This window comes from Corythoichthys intestinalis, chromosome 3 (genome assembly GCF_030265065.1).
Source record: "Corythoichthys intestinalis isolate RoL2023-P3 chromosome 3, ASM3026506v1, whole genome shotgun sequence".
Taxonomy (NCBI): domain Eukaryota; kingdom Metazoa; phylum Chordata; class Actinopteri; order Syngnathiformes; family Syngnathidae; genus Corythoichthys; species Corythoichthys intestinalis.
The window spans coordinates 19390602-19415600 of record NC_080397.1 but is presented as its reverse complement, the minus strand read 5'-3'; the positions used below and the strand labels follow the sequence as shown (position 1 = coordinate 19415600).

The 24999-nt window shown below is 39.7% G+C and overlaps 1 protein-coding gene across 3 annotated transcripts in view; it reads left to right on the top strand.

Moving 5' to 3' along the window:
- Window positions 1-6361: 6361 nt before the first annotated feature.
- fancc (FA complementation group C) overlaps window positions 6362-24999 on the top strand; it is a 71772-nt gene continuing 53134 nt past the window's right edge. For 2 of the 3 annotated variants that reach the window (XM_057830797.1, XM_057830795.1), the window contains exons 1-4: window positions 6362-6417; window positions 13407-13598; window positions 22763-22850; window positions 22976-23070. In XM_057830797.1, coding sequence (XP_057686780.1) covers window positions 13431-13598; window positions 22763-22850; window positions 22976-23070 — 351 coding nt within the window. In that variant the 5' untranslated portion in view covers window positions 6362-6417; window positions 13407-13430. The other variant, XM_057830796.1, reaches the window with a different exon arrangement.

The window sequence follows — 24999 nt, the reverse complement described above, 5'->3', positions numbered from 1 at the left end:
ATCTACAAAAAATATGTGTGAATCGCGGATGTATTTGTGAGAATATTTTTGAGACAAATCTCTCCCCATAGGAAGCACTGCTACGACCCTATGTTCTTTGTCAATGCTTGTAAAATATCTACAGAGGCAACGCCTGTATGTATCATCTTTTGTGTTGTTGTTGTGTGTTTCCACTCGCGATCGGACACTTAAATCCAGTTGTGTAGTGGTTTGAACGATGTGCTAATGCTAGTGAACGCATGCTAACTGTTTTGTTATTACAGCTAATCATCGCTGATTTACGTTGATGCAAACCTGTTTGTTACTAGGGACGAAATTGATTTGTTTCATTTCTATTTTTAGTTTCACTCTTCAAGTGATGGTTGAATAAAGTCAGCAAATTATACCAACGTCTTCTGTATCGTGACTATCGTCATTTCAGAGTTTAGCTAGCTGTATAGCTGTCTCGGTGAGGACAGTGCTGTCTATAGACCCTACCCACGTGACGTCACAACTCCTTCCTCCTGACTGGTGCCGCCCAATTGTCCGTCAACACATCATGTTTCCCTGTTACGGCTACGTACATTCCTCCTATTTACGACGTGTTTTTCTGCTCATTAACATTAATAATCAAAATGGTGAAGGCGTGTGTGGCGGTCGGTTGCAATAACAGAGAAGATAGACGGAGAAGACGGAGAGACTTGAAGTTCTACCGGATTCCGAGAGACCCGGAGAGAAGAGAGCGAGATGGTCTGCTGCAATTCGATGAGAAAACTGGGCTCCAAACGATTACCACAGATTATGTAGTAGTCATTTTATATCTGGTAAGATGCATTTAATATATATTTAGAGGGTTTTGGGCTGACAACCACAATTAAGATCATTGCTAGGCTAATCGCCGACAACATACACGTATGTATGTAGTGAGAGTGCTATCGCTAAACCATATAAACATTAAAAGCCCTAACTCCATTGACAAACGACATGAAATACATTAGACTTGACAGTGGATGTTAGCTATAACAAAAGATTTTGAATTGCAAATTTCGTAACTCACCTTTCCAAGCACAAGATAGATCCCTACCGAATTTTCGTGGACGAGGACCTGTTTCACCCAACCAGCAACGAAGTATTTATAAGCCTCCAAGCTCTTAAAGTTTTTCAAACTTTCGTGAGAATAGGCTGATTTTGTGTGGACAAGATAATAGTAAATATCTGCGTAGCAGATGTCAGGCAGACAGGGCGAAGACAGTGGGTCGAAAAACATCGATTTGGGCATCAAATATGGATCTGGCGACTGTATAGAACGAAGCTTTTCCTCATAACGCCTTTTATGCAACAGATCCAGTGAGTTTGCGGCATCAGAAAGCACCGGGTCTTCCATGAAATGCATTTTAAATTCCGCCATCACTTGAAAACAATGCTAATAAAGAGTCAAAATGACGGACAAGTGGGCGGAACCATACAGCGAGCACGTGGTTTTGTGACGTAGGTGGGTAGGGTCTATCGGTCTTTGTCAGGTGACGTAACGCTGTCAAAAGCCGCAGTGCATTGTGGGTTGAATCGCCATTTCGAGTGTACACTTATTGTAAATAACTGAGCAGCAGTGAGAATCGTCTTTGCTTTCATCATTGTCTTTGATAAATGGGACACTCGTGTTGTTTGAAAGGCTGCCATACTAAATCACACGACAAAAATGGCAGCAAAGTTGACCACGACGTAAAATTTTTTCGTTTTCCCTCTTGGAAAAGAGGTTATAGACAGCAGGTTGAGTAACTAACGAACTGGCGTCGGATGGCCTGGGTCGCAGCGGTGAAACGACTTTCTACATCATATCTCCCTTCCGGCGTGTTTGCTCTCGGCATTTTCATTAAGGCAAGTCAGTTTTTTTCAAAGTATTGATACTGAATATGCTGTTTTTTTGCTTTCTAAAGTCACTATTTTCTCATTGGCTAACCTTAGCTAGCTTGCCTCACTTGTAAACCACAGGCAAAGAGGGAGGGCAGTTGAAATGGGTTAGTCTGTACGTGATAAATCAGTGTTTAATTTATTCAGTCATCGTTTATAAAAACATTATAGAGTGAATGATTTAAAAGATAAAGGTAAACAGCAAAAATGCACAGAAATATTTATCAATGCGAGAGATTTCCTTTTGTGATCTGAGAGATCTGATGGGATGGTAGCATGTCTGATTAAGTGTTTACGAAAGTGAAATGCCATGGAAATATCCAATCTTACCTAGCTTTTTAAATAAAACCTGTGATTGCAGGTGAACCAGCTTGTGAAATGATGGAGACTGACCCAGACTGGGCACCATCCCTACATCTGGGACACACATCTGTTACACCGACAAACACTGCACGCTCTGCAAGACGAACGTGAGCAGCTACAGAAAGAGACACTGCAAGCACCAGAGATGGGGGTCCAGCAGGATGCAAACATTTAAGAGCTGCAGACCAAGGAGGGACCATCTGAGCCTGGTGAAATAAACAGTCACCAGCAGAATGAGGAAGGGACACCTGACGCTGGAGAAGAAAGTGGTCAGCTACAGATTGAAGAGGGGACACATGAAGCTGGAGAAGAAGGTGATCAGCTAATCACAGAGGATGAGACGCACAACACCAATCAGGATGTGACACAGACTGTGATTATTGACCGTTTTGAAATTTTCACAGAAAACCCATCAAATATGAAAGCACGTGCCCAAATGTTTTCCAGCAACAAGCACCACCAGACTATGAAGTATTTAATATGTATTACACCCAAGGGAGCATTTTGTTTCTTATCAAAAGGCTGGGGAGGGCGTACAAGTGACAAACATAACCCTGAACAGTGATTTATTTATTTTTTGATAATTTGTTACCTGGGGACTTTGTCCTGGCTGACAGAGGTTTTGACATACAAGAATGTGTGGGCATGTAGTGTTCAGATGTCAAACTCCCAGCATTTACAAAAGGCCGCTGTCAGCACATTTGAGAATCCATGTTGAAAGGGTCATCGGAAATGTTTGTCAGAAGTATAAGATCTTAACAGGAACCATACCCATAAACATGATTCTTCCATGTGAAGGTGAAGAAGCCACAATGTTGGATAAGGTCACTTTCTGCTGTGCCCTGATAAGCCATTGCCCAACAGTAGTATAGTACAATTTTCTTTTCGTTGTGTTTGTACAAGCAGTTTTTTATTCGTTTGTAGATGACTTAAACCTGTTTAATAAAGTATGTCAGTGACAATTTTGAAGTCTTGACTCCTTGCCTCTCTTAGGTACGTAAAACACTAGTGCTGGTTTTGATAATGAAAAGTACTTTTTTTTTTTAATTTATTTTTACTAATTACATTCAAACAATTTTGTGGAGATAAACACTGAATAGGAAATACAATGTTTGCTAACAAAACGAGATGTTTGACAGGTTTACTTTTTTTGGATTTATAATTTTTACTAAAATAATCAAAACACAGCAGCAGCACAATGGTAAACAGAAAATAGCAATACAAGGAAATATAAAACATCTGCATATGAAGTAAAATAACACTAGTTGTAGAATAACGTGTTCAAGTAAAGTTGTCCCACTTCACATGATAAGTCCTACATTGAGAGAATTGCACATCTTTGCATGGCAATGTCAAAACTGAAACAATATATTGTGCAATATACATGAATTTGCATGTCATTATGACAGTTCCTTCACCTGTTTTAGTCATGTGATGTTTAAGATGATATTCAAGTTCAAGGATGTTCAAGTAAGAGCTGTATCATGTTTCTGAGAGTAGCAACGAGTGAAGTCTGTGTTGTCGCAGTCCTGCGGTCGAAATGCGAAGATCCTGCACCGAGCCATTCGTTAAATGTCCGTGAGCTTCGAGAGATTTATAGTTTTTAAAATGTAAGCGCTGATACCGTAAACGAGGGTCTTTTTTTATATCCAGCGATGAAGTTGGAGGCAGTAATGTGGCGTCGGAGCTACTCCTGTTCTGGTTTGTTTACATCCGTGATACACTCAAAATGGCGCATGGGGGCGTGTCCGCTAGTTTGGGCACGTGACTGACAAAGACCGATTCCCTCCCGATAGTCTCCCGATGCAGTTATCTCTACCTTCCCTCCCGATGTAGTTATCTCCACCTTGCAATGATTGCAAGTCGTTTTGTTGTAATTTTTCCTCGTGAAGTGAAGACACACTTTCGATCGTTTGAATCTACGTGCTGTCATTGTTATGTTTACGGCTGCAATGCTCGTGCTAAACCATCGTAACCTTTCATTTTCACCCTCTTTCCTGGTGAAGTGTAGCCAAACTTTGGAGCGGGTGGTTCTTGGTGCCATGCTAGTTTGATGTGTTTGGACAACAAGACAGTCACGACGCAATATGCGTTTTCAGGACTCGTTAAAGGGATCGTTAAGGCTATTTCATTATGATGTCGAGGCCTCGAAACACTCGGAACCGGTTCCGAATTGGAATCGGATTTCGATTCCCATCCCTACACACTACCATTATTAAGTGAACTATTTTCATTATGTTCAGACTTAAATTTATCCATTTTCACTTGCTGAATGTGCTGGCCCATTTTTTTCCTCCCTCAAAAGCACTTTTGATTGGCTGATGACTTGATTCATGTCGACAACATGCCTCCTCCTCCGCCTCCTTTGAAGAAGAGGGATATTAGAAGTTTTTTTTTTTTTTGGCCAGCAGCAGCCTCTGCAAGTTAAGACATCAATGTTGTGAAGATGGGGGAAATACCACTAATTTTTCTATTGAAAGTCTTCCTGCATCAGAGTTACTATAACATTAAACCGTGTGAACTTGCTAACCGGCAAAACTACTGCGGTCTGGCCAGCCTCCACAAGGAACAACGAAGTCAAGCTAGCAGTCCCTCATTTGGATCATTGTCTGCATTATGTGCATTACGGTAATGCAACGCGGTGCCTTCTGAGTGCAAGTCCCTTGAAGAATAGGTCCACTTCAGGGGGACACTGACATGAACATGAACTGACATGAAAAAAAAATCTGTGAAATGAAATCACACTCGAGAATTTCATGAGAGTACATTGGTTCAAGTCTTGGGTTAGTCTAGTATGCCTCAGATGTAGATCAGTCCTTGTATATCTTAGATTTCTTTTATCATTATTTTTTTCCCCAAATCACTTTTATATTACAATACTTAAGTTTGAATCTAGGGGTGCTCCAGTGTCGCCCAGAAGTGGATCCATTCTTGGATAGCTCCCCGATTTATTTATTTATTTATTTATTTTTTTAATAAAGTGACTTGCACTTCAAAAAGTTTCTTCAGTAGTTTTTAGTATAAGTCAATACAAATTTATTTTGAATTGATCACTTAGCCTATCAATTTATTAAGTTCACTCAATCGGTTTGGTCTTATTAATAAGTACATTGGTTCAAGTCTTGGGTTAGTCTAGTATGCCTCAGATGTAGATCAGTCCTTGTATATCTCAGATTTCTTTTATCATTATTTTTTTTCCCAAATCACTTTTATATTACAATACTTAAGTTTGAATCTAGCGGTGCTCCAGTGTCGCCCAAAAGTGGATCCGTTCTTGGATAGCTCCCCGATTTATTTATTTATTTATTTAATAAAGTGACTTGCACTTCAAAAAGTTTCTTCAGTAGTTTTTAGTATAAGTCAATACAAATTTATTTTGAATTGATCACTTAGCCTATCAATTTATTAAGTTCACTCAGTCGGTTTGGTCTTATTAATGTCCCATCACCGGCAAAAAGTGGACATGCAGGTTATTCATTCATTCATTTTCCATGCCGCTTATTCCTCACGAGGGTCGCGGAGGTGCTGGAGCCTATCCCAGCTAACAACGGGCAGTAGGCAGGGGACACCCTGAACTAATTGCCAGCCAATCGCAGGGCACAAGGAGACACACAACCATACACGCACACACTCATACCTACGGACAATTTAGAGTGTTCAATCAGCCTACCATGCATGTTTTTGGGATGTGGGAGGAAACCCACGCAGGTACGGGGAGAACATGCAAACTCCACACAGGACGGCCGAAGCCCGGGATTGAACCCTTGATCTCAGAACTGTGAGGCAGATGTGCTAACCACTCAGCCACCGTGCCACCCATGCAGGTTTTGCTATTACATATTCCGTATCTACCGAATTAAATTACTGATGAATATCTGAAGTATATTTCAAGTTTGTAAAAGGAAGTCTCTGGGCCCCTCAAAGTTAGTTTTAAATATCAATTAATTTATATTTCAATGTTTTTAATTCTTAATTTACATCTTAATGTTTTAATGGGTGCGCCTAAGCGGGTTTTGTTTCCGCGGCGTCTAAAAAACTTCATTTCCCACATGACATTGCGTGAACCAATGTTTGACGTCACGTCTATCAGCCAATCGTTTTCTCTCGCAAGCGGAACTTTGCGCAAAGAGGGAAATACAGTACTCTGCCGATGTCGTCTGAGAAAAGGTAACTAGCTCCACATACAAGTTTCATTCAATTTGATGTGATTTTATTTTCTTTCATTAATATACGGTAAAGTATATCTTTTTTTCCACAGGTTAAGAAACATTTGAAATATGACCGTAATGAGTGTGTCAATCTTGTTGGCAAGCAAGTTGTCACCAATTAACTCTTTATAATTGATGTACAATAGAACGTATTGATTTTGTTTTAGTGTGAAACGCAAGTTTGGGCCACGTCAAATGAGAAGACATGGCTCTAATTTGACAGTTATTTTTACGCGCAAGTATCCAAATATATGTTTCTTAAATATACCTGTCAACCCGAGGCCGTTGGCAATCTTACAAATAGTGACGTATGCCCTTACAAATTAGTGACTAATCTTACAACGTTTTATATAGCGTGCTATATGAAACAAAAATAAAACTCAGATTTTAAAATAATATGCATTTATTGGTAATTTTGTCACATATAACCTGGTGCAATCGAAGAACAATCAATATCTTCAGCTACATCATGATTACTAAAATTTAACAGTGACTTTTGTTATAATTGTAAGTAGCACTTTTGGCAATTTCTATCATGTCTTTTGATGGCTGCACTTCATGGCACTTCAGCTCGCAATTCAGTTTGACTTGAAGGTAGTTCGTTAGTGTGTCCAATTATAAATTAAAAAGGTCAATTGATAAAATGAACTTACCGATGCAATCTTTGAGTCAGGGAACATTTCTTTTGCTAATTCTGAGACGTGATCAGCAATAGTTGCGGGCAAATTGTGTTCGGCAACCAATTGGCAGAGTAAAATCTCCGCTTTTGTCACTTTTCATTCTGCAGACTTCATCTTTATGACCGGTGTTGTTAAGCTTACTTTAAAAGGTAATTAATTACAGTTACAAATTACTTCTCCCAAAAAGTTATTGAGTTAGTAACTCAGTTACCTGAATGTAAGAGTAATTAGTTACTTGGCAAAGTAACTGGTGTTACCTTTTATGTTTTAAAAAACAAACAAACAAACAAACAAACAAACAAACAAACAAACAAACAAACAAACAAACAAACAAAAAAACCCATAGTAACCTTTGCTATGTTTGGGAGTCATTTAATGTTGTGAATCAACCATTAAAGTTGTTAAAATTGCTCCCATTTTTGCATTAGTTCCCTTCTGTCTACTTTTGACATGTGAAAGTTTTAAAACTGTTTCATCATTTAAAGATAGATTCAAGTCAAGATTTTGCCGATTTAGGAGTATTTTAGATAAAAAGTTACTTAGGTTCGCTAGGAAGGTTCACTACAACAGAGCCTTTCTGAGAAGTTTACTGCTTTAAAATGGCGGCGGTTTACCAACGCCGCCGAGTCTGTCATTTCGCATGTAGTTCTATATGCATGTGATATCTAGGCGAAGATTGTAGGCTGTTGGCTACAGTCAGGAAATATTGGAGCCGCCTAGCATCGCGTTTGCTACAGTGTCACCACAAACACTCTTCTCTCTCTGTGTCTCTGACTTTACTCGCGTCATTCAACCAACGTAGCGCATAAAAACGCACATTGTGTCGTTGTCGAACGGTGACAAAATCCGAACGGAGAAAAATAAACGTAATGCATGAAAAACGTACAGATTTTGAACGTACGCCGTACACGTTTAAAAAAACAGTGCTCCCTTGTACAAATTACGCTGAAACCTTACAACTTGATAAGTATGCTTAAATCTGTGACGACTCCGTAGGCAATGTTAGGATGAAAAGAATCCATGTTGTATTCATTCACCCACTTATTCAGGTGTTTCCTGAGATTTTCACACTTTTGACTAAGACAGAGTAGCACACATTTATTTTCAAGTAGAAAGTGATGTTTTACAGATTGGATTATGCTTGAATAATATAAACAAGCTCCTAATTGGAACAGCAAACGGACCCCAACCCAAAATCCACAACCTTAGTTGCACAAATCTTCAAAGATAATATTTGACCAGTCACATCTTGCTTCTTTCCCGGAGGGTCTCCTGTCAGCATAAAACCGGAGGAACAACTTAAGAGAGCTTTATGTATGTTTTGGGGGAATTTAGGAGTTTTTCGTCAGGATTGTAGGTTACTGTCGGAGTTTGCTGTTAATTTACAGAGGAGGAACTCTTGATAAAGGCACAATCATAAGGATCAATTACTAGAATAGAAGTCTTTACTTTTTGACAAGGCCTAGTATTAATGACCTTTGTGCAAATCACACATTTCTTGTAATTATGAAAATGGAAAAAATATTTTTTAAACTTGTGATGACTGGGTCCGATACTCAGAATTGGTATTGGGAGTATCAGACAGTATTGGATTTGGTTACAAGATCAGATCTGATTCAGTGATTTTTGCATTCCATTTGCTAAAATAGTACTTGCATTAAAAAATGTCTGACAACAGCTACTTTATCTGCTTACGGGAAATATTGGCCATTATTTATGTTTTTCCCCACTATTACACATCAGAAGAATGAATTTCATGAATGAATGAAATTTTTTCACTTTACGTAACTTATTGGCTGCCATTGACGGAAATATACGTCCAAACCATCAGGACTCGGAGGGTGGTGGCGATCGGACAATGGTTCGATGTCAGCTATCCAAATTAAATGGATTTGATACATATTGCCGTCAATGGCAGTGAATGAGTTAAAAAAAGATTATTTCCACTCAGATTTACTTGATCAAAGTCTTGTCTTGCCCTTTAAGATTCATGTCAGTTATTGGTTACTCATATGAAGGCTGGTAGTAATTCTTATTTTTGCAGCAGATTGAATTTTTTGGGGGGTCTGTAAGGTCATAAAAGGACAACATTGTTTACTGATGTAAAAGCAGCTTGCAAATATCTTATTTTGATTAATATTATAACAGAAATTGTATATGGGGAAAATATTTTGATTGATTGATTGATTGATTGATTGATTGAATTTATTTTGAAAACATGCATCACATTATGGATATACAAGAATACAAACAAAACATAAGATTCGAAAAGGAGTAGGAAGAAGTAAAAAACTTATATGAATCCTACCCCTTTGTCCGCTACATACTCATCAGCATGAATCAGACAAAACAAATGCAATTCACAACAGTTCAATAATGCCTAAAGAACAATGGTTGGCATCACTCAACATTTTCTCAACATAAATACTATAATTCATTTCTATAATTACAGAGATTTGTATTTTTTTAGTGGATAACTACACATTATATTTGTGTGAGAGTCAGGAATGTTGAAATATTCTTTGCCAATAGTTGTATTAAAGGTTTTTTGATGGTGACCAGTCGGCACAGGAACCAATTCGATTTCTGTTAAGTGAAGCCTTATTGTTTGCAGTGAGCAGGATTTGCGAATAGGATTATTTGAAATGATACTATTACTGTCAATGCTACAGTGTAATGAAACTCCTAAATTTATATTAACGTAGCTGCTCAGATGGCTCAAACGTAATACGGTGTATCACAAAAGTGAGTACACCCCTTGCATTTCTGCAGATATTTAAGTATATCTTTTCATGGGACAACACTGACAAAATGACACTTTGACACAATGAAAAGTAGTCTTTGTGCAGCTTATATAATAGCGTTAATTTATTTCCCCCTCAAAATAACTCAAGATATAGCCATTAATATCTAAACCCCTGGCAACAAAAGTGAGTACACCCCATAGAAACTACATACATCTCTAAATGCCCAAATTGAGTACTGCTTGTCATTTTCCCTCCAAAATGTGATGTGACATGTTACAGGAGTGCTGTCTGCATTGCTGCAGAGATTGAAGAGGTAGGCGGTCAGCCTGTTAGTGCTCAGACCATATGCCACACTCTACATCAAATTGGTGTGCATGGCTGTCACCCCAGGAGGAAGCCTCTTCTGAAGACGGTACACAAGAAAGCCCGCAAACAGTTTGCTGAAGACATGTCAACCAAGCACATGGATTACTGTCAACCAAGCACATGGATTACTGTAACCATGTCCTATGGTCTGATGAGGCGGGCAGGCTTTCTTGTGTACCGTCTTCAGAAGAGGCTTCGTCCTGGGGTGAGAGCCATGCACACCAATTTGATGTAGAGTGCGGCATATGGTCTGAGCACTAACAGGCTGACCGCCCACCTCATCAGTACTCAATTTGGACATTTAGGGATGTACGTAGTTTCTATGGTGTGTACTCTCTTTTGTTGCTTGGGGTTTAGATAATAATGGCTATGTTTTGAGTTATTTTGAGGGGAAAATACATTAACTCTATTATATAAGCTCCACACTGACTACTTTTTATCGTGTAGAAGTGACATTTTGTCAGTGTTGTCCCATGAAAAGATATACTTAAATATCTGCAGAAATGCGAGGGGTGTACTCAGTTTTGTGATACACTGTCCATTTTTTAAATGTTTTAATTTTTTTATAACACATGGCTAAGGCTTGACCTCAAGATTGAGTAGACCGGTGTAGGCATACAATCAGCTCGGGTTGCACAAACTGTTCAGGGGCCTGCGCCTGCTGATGACTTCACAATAACGCTTGGGTTAAACAAACTGTTCGGGTTGGACTACACTTAACCCCAGTGTATTGTAATCTGATTACTTCCTTTCAGTAACGAGCAATTTAACGTGTTTTCCAAACCAGTAATCTGATTAACATTAGTTTCCTTCGTGTCTGTGCGTTACTATTTTGTTGTTGCATCATATTTGTATGCTTGTAACTTTGAGAAAAAAAAACTGTTCAGCTTGGGGACGTTACATCAAAGCTCGGGTTGCACAAATTGTTCGGGTTGGTTGTTCTATTTTGTCAATAATGGGCGATTTATGTGAAAATATTTTATTCTAATTATTCATAGAAAGGAACACACGACATCAGGACTGATGTCAAAAGCAAGGGAAACAAAAAACATACTGTATCGTAACAAACCATAAGACATTAAAAGGGTTGAGTCTCACGCAGTGTTAAAAGCCAGGGGAAAAAAACTTTTTTAAAACTAGTTTTAGACAGATGTGTGCGCTCACATTTGCTCTTTTATATATCTTTCACATTTAATTGTTAACAATCGTCTCTGTGTGATATCATCAATCGCTTTAAATGCACATTTTTAAATGGCCACTTTTTAGAGAACGTATTGCTACGACCCTCAAGAAAACAGGCACACTTTTAAACAGGCATTTTATAGGAGAGAGCATTTTGACACTTTGGCCAATTATATTATGAGAATAACGAAACGTCACTGTCAAGCGCAGACCCCCAAACAGTTTGTGCAACCCGGGCAGATTGTGTACCTACACCGGGTCCACGCTAGTTCCTGTGGTAAGAATGGGATTCAAAATGGTTGATCGCCACTGTCAATCCACAGATAGTCTTTGGACTTAGACATTCCACTGCATACAGTGTTGTCACATAATTGTTATCAGCTATGTAGTCAGCTGTTGTGATGGTGATGACTAAAATATTGTGACATCACAAAGGTTTGGAAGCCAAATTCAAAAGGACCGGCACTTTTCTCTGCTCGTACTTTGACATAACTGATTGAATGCATACTTTTGTTGAGTTTTTGGAGTCCATCCCCAGACAGCTATGCAGCATGTTCTCACGCCTAATGCAGGTAGCCTTTGACACTTATGGCCTAGCCCGCCAAAAGATGTTTCGCATGTTTTCCGTGGCAGAGAAGGAGCGTTTGGAGAAGGAAGTGATGGAACTGCAATCACAGCTCCAATGTCTTGAGGAACGGGTTAAGTTGCAAGGGCCCGCAGTACTGGAACTCACTGACAAACTGCGGCTGGAAATGGAGGAATACAAGACCCTGTGGGAACAGGTTGAGTATTTGACCAATCAGGTGGAAATTGAGAAGACGAGGAAAAGGAACGAGAGCGATCTTCTTCAAAAAGTGCGGGACATGTGTTTGGAAGACGAACACGAAAAGATGAGGCGCCTCCAAGAACTGGCCTTCGAAGGAGACCACACGGTCACTGAAGGTCCAACGAGCCCATTCCTAAATAAACAAGCCGAGAGTGACGAGGAGGAGCAAAGGTGGAATGAAGTCTTTGTAGAGTTGATGGAAGCAGAAAGTCAGTTGTCTTATCAGAAAGGCCTAGAGGAAGTTCTGGCCTTGAAAGAGCAGGAACTCTGCAAGGAGGAAGCCCAAAACGACCTCCTCCAGTGGCTTATTGAGAAGGAGATGGAGTTTGCAGCTGAATACAAGACAGACCTGCAGAAGCTCTGCAGTGACAACAATGAAAACAGTTCACACAGTTGAATAAACACTTCAACCGAAGCCACGTATCATGTTAGTTTAATTTGTAATTAACTATTGTATTTGTTTATGATAAATTGAAGATCTGCACCGCTATGGTTTCTTCTCATTTCTGTTGGTTGAGGGGTTGGAATATTCAGTGTGTTGGTTTGCATCCTCTCCCTGTGGTTGCATCAGTTTTTTGTGAACACTTCAGCTTCTTCCCACATTCCAAAAACGTGCTTGTACTAGGTAGGATTGTATATCGCCCATTTCATGGCGAAACTATTGATTCTTTGGACAAAATACGATAGGGTCATTGAAGACTACATTGACATAATCGGATCTTTGCACAGACAACTGGCATTGCGAAAATCATATAATGTAACATAAGCATATAAATGCACTTCATTTATCATTACATTTGTAGAAAAGCTTCTCTGCATTATGCCCTGCAGTTGTGCACCTCTGTAAACTACAACCCAATGTTGAGCACATTTAAAGCTCTTATATTGCATCCCATGAGAATCTGGACAATGACAGGCATATTTCTTTCATAAAAAGTGACATTTAATGTGAATCCGTTCATGTTTGAGTATATTTCATCATGTTTTATTGTGTGACCTTACTGTTTTACAATGTGCAACCTTCAGCAGTACATGATTAAACTTTGATTAAACCAATGTGAATTCTCACTGGCTCACTTCCCTGTTCCTTGACAACAGTCCATGACTTCCCTGTGTAATCATGACAATTATCTCATTTCTCTCAAAGGATCTATCTCATACAATCTGAGCGATGTCTCAATCAGTGGTCCAAATCCAGCCAACAGAGATGCAGTTATGGCTGGACAAAGTTGAAGCTTGGGGCCGAACCGACATTTTAGACGTTCAGAAAGATGCGTGTTTTCATCTGACCACACTGAGAGATTTCCTCCAGCGACTCCTTATGCACATCAACTGCATGGTAAGCAGAATACACAGTGCTCTGATAGGTATTGATTGTTCATTCATACACACATGCCTCACTGACACGCTCGACCTGCTGAGATAAATTATCAATTGGATCAGCAGCCAAATGGCCGTTAGAGTAATGAGTGACGCTCATACACACAGTTCACACAGACTCACGCACACCCTAGCCTATGTCCAATCCAGCACAGTGACAGTAAGTCCAGCGTTCATAGGCCAACAGAGGCTGCTCTGTGCAATGCAATGGTCGCCTATGTCTGGCTGCCAGCGCTGCAATGTTTGTCAAGTAATAGCCGCTCTGGGACCCACAGTGCTAACCTAATGTATCCCCAAATCAGCCGCAGCAGCCTTGGGCAAGAAAGGTGGGACACAGCACTGAGATTTTTCCCTGCTGCTCTCAGTAAAATTCTTTCTCGCGAATTTGCTTGAATCATTTTCTTGATGGTCTTCTCCACTGCTTGCCCGTAACTATTTTAAAGTTACTTAGGTTCCTGTAAGGTTAACTAAGGGAAGTTAAGAGCCATCTACTGAATGAGCACTGTTTATTACACTGGGATGCAATGTAAAACAAGAATTGAATAAAATAATGTGCAAAACCTTTTCAACCAAAATTCAATAAATATATAAAACAAGATTTTGAATATTCAAAATGGTAAATGATATTTTATTTTTTGCAAATATTCGCCTATTTTGAATTTGATACCTGCAACATGTTCTCAAAAGCTGGTATGAAGCGGCAAAAGACAGGGAAAATTGAGAAATGTTCAAAAACACCTGTTTGGAATGTTTCACAGGTGAACTAGAAACAGATTAGGGTCATGATTTGGTATCAACAGTATCCCTGAAAGGTTCGGTTTTTCATTAGAAAGAATGGGGCAATGTTTACCACTTTGTGAGTAAGTGTGTGTGTGTGTTCAACAAGACTAATGGTTGAATAACAACATCTCTCAACATACAAATAAAAGACATTTACCGTATCGGCCCGAATATAAGATGGCCCTGATTATAAGACGACCCCCTCTTTTTCAAGACTCAAGTTTGAAAAAAGACTTTTTGAACACCAAATTAATTTTTATACAGAAAATAATTACAGTACATCTGAAACAAATGATTATAACAATATATTTGAGAGAAAAAGCATGTTATTTTGCCTCATTCCAATCTTAATATCTGAACGTTTAAATATGTAAACTAAAGTGCAATCACATTCGTAAATGAATGACTTCTGGTTTTTGAAATGTAAATAAACCAATCTATTGTGATAAAACAATAAGATTGCAATAACTGCGTTAACCATTAAAGTGAAGTCTAAATGTAACTGTAGTCTTGAAACAAATCTGAATAAAGAAAAACATTGCAATAAAATAATGCAAACTGGTCAAACTTGAGAGTAGGTGAGATCTGTCATGGGTCATGACAGAACATCGCTTCAATGATATCTGGCGCCATCTAGCGTCGTGAATGGGTATAACGTCTAGATCGCGGATATAAGACGACCCCCACTTTTTCAGTCTTATTTCAATGCAAAAACACTGTCTTTTATTCAGGCTAATACGGTATTTCATCATATGCAGTGATGGCCCTGACATCTAAAAATTAGGTGAATCTGGAGAAATGTATACATGTAACAGGCAAAGCTGAAAACAGACATTGAATCCTTGTGACCTTGATGTTTAGACTGCCACATGTTCAGACTGCTTTCCCACTAGCACTGTTTGGTCCTATTTAAAGCAGAAATGTGAAGTAATTTCGTAACATGCCAAATAGGGTCACAATTAAAGTAATTAAACATTGTCCAACAAATAAAGCATGGAAAAATAATTTATATGTTGTATATTTGACAAAATAATCGCGGTTCCAAAGTTCGAGCCTGAAAGGGGACGAACCCGGAAGTGATACGTCACACCGGGAACAGCGATGGCAGCTCCATACATACGGCCGCCATACAAAGCCCTTCAAACAATGATTCAAACAGCGATATAAGCGATAGATCGAGCGCAAGGGAGGAGATCCAAGTTTTTGAAGAGTTGGAGGAAGAAGAGGAGGTTGGAATTTTATGTTGGACCTAACATTTATTAGCCAGACGCTAATCAGGATGCAAACAATGTGCCTAGACTACCTGACATGGAATGGATACAAGACCCATCGAGATTACAAGATTGGTAAGATATAGGCTGTTATTATTTTCATGATTTGAAGATGCAGGCATTTGCACATAATTTTATGTTTTTGTCTATCTGATGACATTGTTAAAAAAAATAATCAGACTTCATGTTCATTTTGGCAGATCCGGCAGCTCTCGTGCATATAAAATAATATTATAAAAACGTTGGGGGGAAAGAAGGAAATGAGTCGTTGATGGCTTTCTCCACTTTATTGTGGCAACAATAAGAAAACAAAATAATAGCGGACTGCCGCCACATTCGACCTCGAAGTTTTGCTTCTCGCTGATCTCCTCCTCGCCTCCTACTACTCCAGCGTCTCTTAAACGGATCGTGCATAGTGTCTTGTTATGAGCTTTTTGTTTACAGACGTATCGAACACACGACGTGCTGACAACTTTGTTTCTTTATTAACACATGGAGCTAACAGTACGAACACAGCTCGGGGCTCTTGGCAGGAAGTGGCGTCTAATGGCGTGAGGAAATGTAGTTTTTTCACACAAGCGAACAGATTACAAAGCACCACTTCAGAGTTGTCCCGAGACTACATTTCCCATGATTCACTGCGTGACCTGCGCGCTCACTGATTCGCTGCCAGACATTAAAACCAACATGCTTGTTGTTGTCACCTGTCAGCGGTTCCCGTACGTAAAACACAAACTAGAAGGCTATCAAGCGATCACCGTGAAAGAAACGCCGAACCGTACAAATGCAATGCAATGCTTAAAGCATGACGGTGGGAATACATAATACAAATACAAATAAATGTGCACAAACTCACCGGCGGTGTGTGTCTCTTACGGCAACGTGACCGTGAATTACCGCGACGCCGACCCGCTTATATGCACATCCACACCCCTTTCCCGATTGACAGTGCATTAACCCTTTCGGACAAGATCGTAGATGACGCACAATTTAAACACGCTTAACCTAGCGAACGGAACAACAACTATGATCGGGGATTGCCACGAGTTAACTTTTGGCTAACGTCGCTAGCTTATACTGTTCATTCCACAACAGTTGGCAGCTCTGCTTTGACAAAGTCATCAGTCATCTATCCAAAAATCACACTTACTTTTTGGCAAGTCCTTGATCATAAGCAGACCGGTTAAGGAAGCAGGCATATTCGAAGTGTTTGCAGCAGAGAACACTACTCGATGATGGCGTGAAATTCATTCGCTTCGTGCGAACAAAAGATGTCCATTTACGTGCCCTGCTATCCTTTGGCCACTCATACAAGTTTTCGTTAGAGTGAGAACAAAACATCGCCACATACCGCTGTGGCATGGCATCTTACTGAGAAGCAATGCAACAAACAATACTGTTCTATGGCGGACTTCCCTCGCACTTCCCGGTGTGACGTAATTTCCGAAGATTGCCGAAGAAAAGCATTTTTGTTGTCAAGGGCGTTGCTATGGGTTAAACAAAGAATCTGGAAGGGTTGCGTTAAAAAAACAAAAAATAAAAATATGCTTATAATTGTTTAGCCATTGGTATTATTCAAAAACATGGTTGGCCAACCTTAGTTCACATTTCCGCTTTAAACGGACCACAGTTCTTGTTATCAGATTGTCCGCTTAATATTGTAAATGTGAACACGCATCCGAACTGTAGTTTGGACCAAACAAACGAACTCTGGTCCCCTCAAAAATCATGGGTCTCAGTTTGCTTATGCTACATTACGTGCAGCTGCTGTGATGCTCTGTGCTCCCGCCCCTTCCAGAAGGGAGGTATTTCCTCTTCTAAATTTGTCCAAACAATGAATCTTCCTTTCGTCCACATGAGTATGCTACTCGGAAAGTTCGGTTGGCGCAGTGTGAATACTGAACCTTTTCAACAAGTCATTTGCAAGTGTTGTTGCAAGGTACTGTAGCTCTCCATCCAGACCCTGGTCCTCTTGGTCTATGTGAAAGAAGCTGCAACATTGTGCAATGCATTTTGCCACATAGTCCACATTTGCACATTTTTAACATTTAGAAAACAATGATAGACTTTTTTGTCAGTTTTATGACATGAACCATTACAGTAACTCAATCAAAATCAATTTATGTTTGAAAATTTTCTGCGTTGTTGATTTCAAATAGTTTGTTTTTTTTTTATAAAGGGATGGGATTTTCTTTCTTTTTTTTTTTTAATGCGGTTCTTCAATTAATTAAAAAATAGATAAATCAATTATTAAATTCTCAATTGCAGAACTTGTAGTGCTACTGCATAGAGATCTTTTCATCTCCTACTCTGTTAGCATGACTCCAGGCATATGTCATGCCGAGGTGCGTAAAATGAAGAATTGGATAAGAAAGATCAAAAAAAAGAGAGAAAGCTGGTATAGTTTAATTGGACTAAAATCCTTTTTACAGGCACCGCAGTCATAAAAGACCAGCTGAGGATAGCCTGCTTCTTGGCAGTGCTTTGCATCCGTTGATGATTTAACTACTTTCTTGTGGCTAGTGACCAAGAAGTGAAGTGTGGAATAAAAGGAGTTACTCTGGAGAGAAGTTGGATGTTTCTCATTTTCTTGTTGATCTTCTCAAGGTTCCCAGTTTATTGATTCCACTAACAATTCAAAATCGCTTGGACCTCATCAGCCCAAGTATATAAAAGGAGGTCAAACAGCTTGTGTAATCCCACGACACACTTTATGTATGTGCTCACCTTAGTAACTCTGCCATTTATTATCCGAACTGGTCTGACTGTAGTGGCTCAGTGCTGTCACGAGCAAGTGTTTCCCCTCGGTTTTCTTTGTCTCAAATTAGTAAGAACTTCCACAAACTTTATGCTTGTATTACAGTAACTCGATTCTGTCTCTAATCACAGACCAGGGACCAAGGATTGTAATCATGAATAACAATGTGAACAAGGTTTCAGTTAGCCTGTGGATTTCAGATATGTCTTTCTTGTGATGGTGTTGACATGCAAATGATCGTTTCTTTGCAGAGGCATCATCACACTCCATTGATTTTACCATACAGTGTATCACAAAAGTGAGTACACCCCTCGCACTTCTGCAATTAAGTATATCTTTTTATGGGACAACACTGACAAAATGACACTTTAACACAATGAAAAGTAGTATGTGTGCAGCTTATATAATACAGTTAATTTATTTTCCCCTCAAAATAACTCAAAATATAGCCATTAATATCTAAACCCCTGGCAACAAAAGTGAGCCCCCCCCTTAGAAACTACGTACATCACTAAATGTCCAAATTGAGTACTGCTTGTCATTTTCCCTCCAAAATGTCATGTGAATCGTTACAGGAGTGCTGTCAGCATAGCTGCAGAGATTGAAGAGGTGGGGGGTCAGCCTGCTCAGACCATACGCCACACTCTACATCAAATTGGTGTGCATGGCTGTCACCCCAGGAGGAAGCCTCTTCTGAAGACGATACACAAGAAAGCCCGCAAACAGTTTGCTAAAGACGTCAATAAAGCACATGGATTACTGGAACCATGTCCTATGGTCTGATGAGACAGGTCGGCTTTCTTGTGTATCGTCTTCAGAAGAGGCTTCCTCCTAGGGTGTCAGCCATGCACACCGTATTGATGTAGTGTGCGGTGTATGGTCTGAGCACTAGCAGGCTCTTCAATCTCTGCAGCAATGCTGGCAGCACTCCTGTAAGGAGTCACATGACATTTTGGAGGGAAAATGACAAGCAGTACTCACTTTGGACATTTAGGGATGTACGTTTTTTCATAGGGGTGTACTCACTTTTGTTGCCAGGGGTTTATATATTAATGGCTATATTTTGAGGGGAAAATAAATTCATTATATAAGCTGCACACTGACTACTTTTCATCGTGTCAAAGTGTAATTTTGTCAGTGTTGTCCAATGAAAAGATATACTTAAATATCTGCAGAAATGTGAGGGGTGTACTCACTTTTGTGATACACTGTATGTTGTCCAATGTTAGGAATGTGGGCCTCTGCATCATATTTGCTTTACTGTTGAGAGAAGAGAAGCACCATCCATCCATTTTCTCCAGCTTTTCCGAGGTTGGGTTGCTGGGACATCAGTTTCAGCAGGGAAGCTCAGATTTCCCTCTCCCCAGTCATTTAGTTCTGCCCTTCCGGGAGGATTCGGAGGCATTCCCAAGCCAGCGTGTCTTGTGTCGACCCTGAGCCCACCTCCCAGTGGGATGTGCCCTGAACACCTCACCACTGAGGCGTCCAGCAAGCATACTAATCAAATGCCCGAGCCACCTCATCTTGCTCCTATCTATGTTGGGGAGCAGTGAATTTACCCCGAGCCCTTCCTGGACGACCAAACTTCTCACCCTATCTCTGAGGGAGAGACTGTACACCTTGTGGAGGAAACTAATTTTGGCCGCTTGGCCGTATCGAGGATCTTGTTCCTTCAATCACGACCAACATTGGTGTGGGTAGGAATGTTGATGGACCGGTAAATAGTGAGCTTCGCTTTTCATTTTAGCCCAATCTTTACCACGACAGACCTTTGCAGAGTCTGCATCATTGCAGATGCCGCAATGATCTACCTGTCGATCTCCTGGTCCATTCTTCCCTTACTCGTGAATAAGATACTGATACTTCAACTCCTCCACTTCAACAATGACCTCACCCTTAACCTGGAGACGGCACTCCACCTTTTTCCGACCAAGGACTATGGTCTTAGATTTGGAGGTGCTGATTCTCATCCTGACCACTTCACACACGGCTACAACGGCTCTAGTGTGAGTTGAAGTTCTTGGCCAGCAGAACTACATCATGTGCTTTTTGGGGGGTGTATTTAGTCTCGGCCAATAAAGTTAAGTTTGCATTGTCATTCATAATCCAGTTGTCATCTACAGCAGTGGTACCCGACGTTTTTTGCACCACGTACTGGTGTAATGTGGGCCTTTTTTTTTCACGGACCGGCAATGTGTGGCAGAAAATTACAGTAAATATAAAATAACTCGACAGTGCTATAAATGAACATTAAGTGCAGGGAAAATGTAACTCATCATACACTGAAACAACCTTTTTTAACATCGGCCTCGCCTAAAACTTGACGGTAAATATCCTTGGTCGTAGGCATAATGAGTTCTATTCCAATCGTAAAGGGTTTTTTGGCTTTACCAATACGGTTTGTTACGATGTGTGACGCTTTCAGTGCATTCACTTTTGTTTCCTCATTTGATAGCTTTTAGCCACATATTATGCATAATGGACTTGGTTTTAGGCTCCTCTTTTGGCTCAGCAGGTGGCGTTTTCCCCATGAAAAAGCTGTCCAAAGATGTTGCCGCCTGCAGCACACAGCCAATAACAGCTAATGTTACTGTTACATTGACTAACGCTGGGCTGCTTTAGGTGTGCAAACACCCCAGTAATGGCGGCCAACCATTAAAGGGCGATGTACACAAAATCTCTTCTCGGATTAGTCAATAGAGCAGACAGGCATATTGATGTGTCGAGAGGCAGTTATTTCTCTGCGTCCCGGTAGCAAATGCACCACGGACCGGTACTGCTCCAAGGTGGTTGGGGATCACTGATCTACAGTATATGATTATCTGAACTTTTGGTGTTGGCCACCTGATATGAAATTGCTTGAACATGGTGCTATCATGATTGTATGCGAGCTTGCTCTTTCAACACTTTGAAGCCAAGTTGGAGTGTCTGCTGGAGCAACAGCACATTGCCTCAATTTCACTTGCATATGTCCCACTGAGTTGTGTGGGCTTTTCCTGCAACAAAACTACGCTGTTGAATTTAATTAGCTCACAGTTCAAACATATGATACAGGCTTCATATGGGTTAATTGGGTAGTACTGTATTCTGGCTTGGCTACGCTTGGGGTGTACATGTGCAGACATATGCTTCTAATACGTTACAACTTGGTTTTGGTATTTTGTTGTCCTTTTTGCTGGGGGAGGTAAGATCAAATGTTGCTAAATCCTCAAATGTAGTAATTTCAAAGACTCCTGCATACTTTAACTGACTGCCGTTTGAAATAAGGCATATGGTGGTTTGTGAGCTGCAAAGACAAACACATATAGAAAGTAAAGCGCCATGGACATGTGCCAGGCTCTGCACAGTCCTTCACTATGGCCGCTATGGCAAAAACCGCAACATGAAAATTTCTTGGAGAGCGGTGAGCTTCTGCCCAGTTTCCCTGTACTGCCATAATCCTGCTGAAATGGCAGGAATTTGAGTAGTGCTGAAGTCGTCCAAATTCAGTGGTTAAAAGAAATCTGTGTCAATAAAGAGCATAGTACTGTATTGGTTAACGTACATAGGCATTTGTAGGCAAGGATTCCTGTTAAAAATACCCAATTTACTTATTTAGGTTGTAGTAATAATCTTGATGGAGTTACTGTATGACAGTGCCTTATTTGTTTGTTCATTGTTTTTCCTCACTTCACACTGTAGAACACTAGCAGTGATGATATAGAATAAAAACACAAGTAATTTTGTTCTAGGATAGTTAAATGTATAAAAGATGTACCTGATCCGATTACGTAACTGGCAATCTAGCCCAATCTCAGAATTTTCAGACGATCGGAATTGGGTGAGGAAGCATATACTTTTTTAATTTTTAATTTATTAGAGCTACGAAGCAACGCATTAATCCAAAAATTTTAAGATATTTTGTTATTGCTGAAATCAATACAATTTTTATTATTTTTTCCCATTTTTTGCAACCCTTATTTTGTGCTGATATGGAGTTTTTGCTTGATTTAAACCACTGCTTTACTCACTCGTTTACCGTATCTGGCCATTATGGTCATATCTAAATGAAAAAAACTCTGGTTCTAAAATACATTATGGGGATTTGGCACCAAAAAGCAACAAGCCAGCCAAGGTTGATGACCCTTTACTGAAACCAGGTTTCCTTTGTGTCAAAATGGAGCATTTATACAAAGAATTTAGCTTGATTCGGTAATCTTAAGGAATATCAGTTCATGTGTTACGTTCTTGTATACCAAAAATTTAAAATTGATATTAATAAAGGTTTTTTTTTTTTAATTCTGAAATATAAGTTCTTCTTCTGACTGTGTCAAGAGTTCGACAACAGAAATCATGAAGAAGATGCCTTCTCTGGGCCAGCTTCTAGGCCGCCTGTGCTGGAACCCTGTTGTGACTGCTGATGGTAATCACAGACACCATGAGAGCTGCTCCATGTTCACACCAATGAATGTTAATGCTTTTCATTTTGCTAACTCTGTTAGAAATTGTCATACATCATATTTAGGATTCTTTCTTTCATTTTCTAAGACAACAGCAGATTATTGATCTTCCAGTGTCTTTGGCAGCTGTACTCTGAGAACCCAGTCAATGCTTTGGAAAAAAAGGCTAACCAGTGGATACAGGTAAGCATTCTCTTATACCCATTCCAATTACAGTGGAAACTCTAAAGTAAAACGTAGTTCTTGGATGTGAGTCAACCTCATTTTGTTATAATATAAACAATAAACTTGTACATTCCAGAGTCAGATGGTCACGATAAAAAAAAAAAAAAAAATCTACAGAAAATGTTTAAAGTTGCATTTTATAGTGAATTTTATTATCACTCCAAACTTGACAATTAACAAATGCAGTGATTCATGTCGAAATAGGATAATGGTTGCGCTTGAGAGTTGAGTAATTTCATTCAAAGGCGTTTGAATTTTCCTCTGTACATGTACGAGGGTCATTCAATAAACAAGGTGAATTTTTCAGTATAAGGACTTCTAATACAGAAAGAAGCTTACTTTTTTCCTTTCTTCAACGTAGTCTCCCAGCACTGTCACACACTTTTCAGTGCACAAGCTTCCGTATTCCTGCAGTGTAAAAATCTGTAGACTGATGCCTCAGCCATTCGCTTAGAACACTTTTGACTTTATTGGCACTTTCAAACTTCGTGCCATTTTTTTCAGACATTTCGTCGGCTGAAACGTGACACCATATACCGTTGACGTTCTCCTATAAATTTCAATTGGTTTGCACCCTTCAGCAACCAAAAATTTGATAACTGACTGCTGTTCAATTCTGGAGCTTGCTTGGTCATCCATCCTTGTTACTTGCTAAAACTTCTTGATTCTGCAAAAGAAAAAAATATCCATGAACAGAAAAAAATTATGTAAAAACTAAGCTTCTTTTTATAATAGAAATCCTTTTACAGAAAAGTTCACTTAATTGAATGACTTTCATATTTTTTTCTTTTTATGCCTGTCAATTTGTACTTAATTTCCAAAAACACATAGGCGTCCTATGTCTCTTCACTTCAGTTGGATAACGAAATAATGCAGAAAAACAAGACTTTACAGGCCAATGAAAATGGGCGGTTTTCCTCTCCTCACCATAGAATGGGTACTAGTAAAACACTGCCCCTTATTTGGAATGTGGAATGTACAACTTTGTTCAGATTTTGTTGAAATGGGTTCCCATAGAACCCCTTTTCATGACAAAGATGGTTTTGTGTGCTAAATGTGTTTTGGTTGGACATTGGTCCACGTCCTCTTCTCTGCTTGAAAATTGTGTGTGTCAACATATTCTACCCTCTCATTTTGTCTGTCCTCAATTGTGTGCATGTCATCACCACATCTGAGCTCTCTAACTCTGTTTGAAGCCAACTGTGTCCTGTCCTTGCAGGAGGACCACACAGTGACGCCTGTAGTATGCCAGGGTCTTTGAGGAAATGATAAATAAGTGTGAGAGTGTTATATTAGAGGGCTGCTGATTGCTTCTTCTTTCAAGGGTTTCTTAGTGACTCAAGCGGTGTCAACCACAGACGGTCCCTGGAGCCTCTGTGGTTGCTTTCCAGTGTTAAAACACAGCTCTGACTCTGAGCTCACACTGACTGTAATACTTTGTGTTTTTTGGAAATAATTTGGTCTACGTCAACAATTCACTGCTATTGCACCATGTCACCTTTTATTAAATACTATTGAAAGTGGGTTTCTTCAAAGGTGTACTTGATGTACAGTACAGGCCAAAAGTTTGGACACACTTTCTCATTCTTGCGTTTTCTTTATTTTCATGACTATTTACATTGCAAATTGTCAGAGATGCATAACGTTATGCAGGTAGTCCCCGGGTTATGATGTACCCAATTTACTTGATTTTAACTTTACGATGTTGGAGCCATTTTGTCTCCTGTCATTTTTGTTTGTGTTTTTTTTTTTTTTTGTCGCGTAACAGTCGCCCCTTCCAGACTTATATCCCGCTGAATTACCATGTAATGTGACGTGGGATTTCCCTGTGTCATGGCTTTCAGACATGGGGAGATGTACCAGGAATTACAGTACGGTATGGTAAGT